The sequence below is a fragment of the Dendrobium catenatum genome, unplaced genomic scaffold, assembly GCF_001605985.2.
Source record: "Dendrobium catenatum unplaced genomic scaffold, ASM160598v2 fragScaff_scaffold_1263, whole genome shotgun sequence".
In the NCBI taxonomy this organism is placed as follows: Eukaryota; Viridiplantae; Streptophyta; class Magnoliopsida; order Asparagales; family Orchidaceae; genus Dendrobium; species Dendrobium catenatum.
Window position 1 is genome coordinate 452,090 of NW_021319725.1, and position 3,936 is coordinate 456,025.

Here is a 3,936-nt window from a genome sequence, read left to right on the forward strand (position 1 = left end):
ACATAACTAATACACAGTATGTATTAGCCACACGCTGTCATTTGATTGGAGTCGCAACATAGCTCAACGTCCTGACTCCGCACATAATAATTTTTTTAAAATATTTAGGTCAATTAAGACAAACTCATACATATCACATATATAAAACTCGAATCCAAAATTTCTTAATTAGCAGTCAAAACTTGTTATCAACCGTTCACAAACGGCCGTAAATACATGCAATGTAGACAATCGTGCATCCGTCCTACTTCGCTCTCTCTTTTCTTATCAACCGAGCATGTTGAATTTATCATTATTAAAAAAATATAATTGAATTATCACTAATCTATCAAGATTATTAGATTTATTACTTACTGGAGATGAATGAAGGTAACATTCATCCAACAATAATGGACGGCCGGCCCACTGCCGTCATGAACAATTTAACAAAACCAAATTGCGCGATGCCAGCTGCGTCTGACTCTGCTGACTCTGACACTTGCGGCCTTTCAATCAACTCCCCATCGCTTGCAGTTCACTACAGTGCCAAAAGGTCTTTCATTTGTCCCGTTAGAGAGTAGGAGACTGAGGCGGCGAAGCATGGAGAACTACCCCCTTCTCGGGAAGCCGGTGGCCATGGACGGTGTGCTGGACTACAGAGGCCGTACGATCACCAAACAGGATTCGGGCCGGTGGGTTGCCGCCTCCTTCATTCTAGGTAAAATCGCTGCAACAAGCTAGCTTCTTGCCTACTTGGCCAAATTAAGTTCTAATCCTTAAATGGATTCAAACAGTGATGGAGATGGCGGAGAGGGTGGCTTTCAACGGCATCATGTTCAACCTCATAACCTACATGACGGGCCCTCTCGGCGAGTCTAATGCCTCCGCCGCCGCCGCTGTTACCGTTTGGAGTGGCGCCTCAATGATGCTTCCCATCCTCGGCGCTCTGGTATCTGACTCTTTCCTCTCCCGTTACCGCACCATCATCGTTTCCGCCATCCTGTACGTCTTGGTGCGCTCTCGCCTTCAATTATATCCCATCTCCTACCATTAATCCATTATAAAAATCAGATCTTTATTTCACCGGAAATGAAACCACAGGGTCTTGGCCTGCTTTCGCTCTCTGCTGTGTTGCCAAATCGCTCCAACTGCTACAGTGAAGGGGAGGAGACCATGAGCTATGCTGCTTGCCCTCCGACTACTCTCAGAGTGACGCTTTTTTATTTTTCTCTTTATCTTGTGGCGTTTGCACAGGGCGGCCATAGGCCCTGTTCTCAAGCTTTTGGCGCAGACCAGTTCGATGAGACTGACAGTGAGGAGAGTATGTGGAGGAGTTCATTCTTCAATTGGTGGATCTTTGGATTGAGTCTCCCAATGATAGTTTCTCCCATCATCCTCAGCTATGTACAGGAAAACGTAAATTGGGGCATTGGTTTTGGAATCCCGTGTGTTCTTATGAGTGCTTCTTTTACCGTTTTCTTGATGGGTTCCAGGTTCTACCGCTGCTATACCCTAAAAGAGAAGAGCTCCTATGCTCAAATTAGTCAGTTGCTTGCCACTTTGGTGAGGATTCAGAGGTTTTCTTCGGTCAAATTTAAAGCAAAAGCACAAGATGAGCACGGCCCTGAGTCATCCCATCAACCCAGGTAAACGTTTTCCTGTTTCTCCTTAAATCAAATCTGGGGTTGACTTTATTGTAGTTTTGAAAAGAAAAAAAAAACACTGAAACTAATATCAGCTGCCCAAATTGATTTTCTTAGGGTAACAAGTAGGATTTAGTAAATACTTGAAATTGGAATTTAGTAAATCTTAGATATATTAAATCCCCAATACTCTTTGGCAAGATAGATGCTAAATTTTATTAAATCCACTGAAATTATTTGGCAACATAATTCAGAATTTAAGGCGGTTAGATTTTAAAAACTTAAATTTGTTTTTTGTTTTGAATTTAATTCACGAGTTACTTCTTAATTTCAGTTTTAAATACTATTAATAAAATTTATAATGATAAATAATATAATTAGAATTTAGCTTACTTATTAAATAATTTAACTAATAATTTAATTACTTATTATAGTACTAATTATCTAATTACTAATTTAGGTGTTTATTTAATAAGTATTTGATTATTAATTATATTGTTAATTGTTTATTTATTTTTAGTAATTCAGCCGTAAGATTTACAGGATTCTCAAATCCCATTTAATAGGATTTACGCTAAATTTTGCTCAAATCTTATATAAATCTGATAGCCAAAGAGCCCCTTAGAATTGCTGAATATAATAAATAGATAAAGATTATATTAACAGTTTTTTATCAGTTATTATAATTTACAGATAAGCAATGGCCGATAGCTTATGAGTTTTTTGGAGTTACATTTTTATAAAGAACCTACATTTTGAGGCATTAGGACTCGCCTCATCTAATTTTTGGGTTGCCAATTAACTCGAATATGTTATTTATACCTCCCTGAACAATGTATATTTATCATATTGGTGCTGTGTTTGATGCTAACAATACTGCCTATTTAACGGGAAATTATTGGGTTCGGACACCGGACATTGTCTGGAGCCAATGAAAATATGTCACGTCACCCTCTACTCGGTACTAAACTCAGAATCGAGCAGTACCAAACTCGGTACTGCTCAGTACTGAGCTCAGTGTGCTCAGTACTGTGAAGTACCGTGCTCAGTACTGTGAAGTACCGAACTCAGTACTTCACAATACCGAGCTCAATAAAGTGTCCGAACCCAATAATTTCCCCTATTTAACCGGTTTGTTTCCCAAGCAGACTTGAGGCTAGTGAAGAAAATCTAAATACCGACCAGATAGAAGAAGCTAAAGGTCTACTTCGATTGTTTCCAATTTGGGCAAGCTGCGTAGGTTACACACTTGTCTTAGCCCAGTTCGAAACTTTCTTTACAAAACAAGGTGGCACTCTGTACAGGAAAATAGGATCAAATTTCCAAATTCCAGCAGCAGGGCTTCAGGGCCTCAATAGTGCCGTTGTTACTTTTACTATAGTTATCTACGATCGCATCGCTGTTCCTCTAGCAAGAAATGTTACAGGAATTCCTTCAGGCTTCACGATGCTTCAACGCATAGGCACAGGATTGCTGATTTCAATATTTGTGATGGTTATATCAGCTCTGGTTGAGATAAAAAGGCTTGAAACTGCAAGAGAATTTGGTTTAGTAGACGAGCCAAACTCAGTACTGCCTATGAGTATATTGTGGCTGTTTCCTCAGTACATTCTCATGGGCATTGCAACGGCCATTAGCATTGGTGGCCTGCAAGAGTTCTTCTATGATCAAATGCCTGATGCGCTGAGGAGCTTGGGGGTTGCTCTCTGCATCAGCATATTTGGTGTCGGGAATCTCATTAATAGCTTCCTTGTTTACGTGACTGATAAAGCGACAATGAGCATTACTGGCGAGAGCTGGTTCTCCAATAATTTAAACCGAGCTCATCTGGATTATTTCTACTGGCTTGTTGCCGGTCTAAATGTTTGTTTGTTCGTCCTTTTCATTCTCTCTGCGCGATCTTATGTGTATAAGAAAAAGAAAGAGATTTGTGTGATTTAAAGGAGGAAGGTCTTAAATGAATTATTTGCTGCAATTTTGAAGTGTACAATTTCTTCGAATTGGTTCCGTCTCTTTCCAAATCTTTGCAACCTACTTTATGAATTGTTGCATCCTAGAACATTCGCAACAGTAGAGAGAGAGAGAGAGGGTTTAGTGTCCTAATTTTCTATGAATATCCAACATACAAACATATAATAGAGAGGGATGCAAGAGTCATAAAAAAAATCATGATTTTTACGTGGAAAATCCTAAAAACGGAAAAAATTGCGGGGCTTAGCCCAGTTTAAAAGAATTCTACTATTGTTGGTAGTCAATTACAAATTAAGCTCTTCCTCGAGGGGAGGGTCTTGGCTCAATGTAGCAAGTATATATC

General features: G+C 39.4%; 1 protein-coding gene across 3 annotated transcripts; it reads left to right on the top strand.

Moving 5' to 3' along the window:
* Window positions 1-471: 471 nt before the first annotated feature.
* LOC110106325 (protein NRT1/ PTR FAMILY 5.10) lies at window positions 472-3,622 on the top strand. 3 transcript variants are annotated; one of them, XM_020836198.2, is made up of 4 exons: window positions 472-697; window positions 774-991; window positions 1,081-1,625; window positions 2,927-3,622. In XM_020836198.2, exons 1-4 carry the CDS (start codon window positions 580-582, stop codon window positions 3,561-3,563), a joined length of 1,518 nt encoding a protein of 505 aa, XP_020691857.1. In that variant the 5' UTR covers window positions 472-579; the 3' UTR covers window positions 3,564-3,622. The 3 variants fall into 3 exon arrangements, with proteins under 3 accessions (XP_020691857.1, XP_020691853.1, XP_028555192.1); XM_020836194.2 differs by having other exon boundaries at window positions 473-697; window positions 2,771-3,622; XM_028699359.1 differs by lacking the exon at window positions 472-697 and having other exon boundaries at window positions 840-981; window positions 1,051-1,625; window positions 2,771-3,622.
* The last annotated feature ends 314 nt before the right edge of the window (window positions 3,623-3,936 follow it).

What these genes read in the sequence shown, in the direction of transcription:
- LOC110106325 (XM_020836194.2), top strand. Translation starts at nt 580, where the DNA reads ATGGAGAACTACCCCCTTCTCGGGAAGCCGGTGGCCATGGACGGTGTG. An exon ending in TGCCGCCTCCTTCATTCTAG is followed by an intron (nt 698 to 773) that starts GTAAAATCGCTG and finishes GGATTCAAACAG; the next exon opens with TGATGGAGATGGCGGAGAGG. An exon ending in GAGTCATCCCATCAACCCAG is followed by an intron (nt 1,626 to 2,770) that starts GTAAACGTTTTC and finishes TTTCCCAAGCAG; the next exon opens with ACTTGAGGCTAGTGAAGAAA.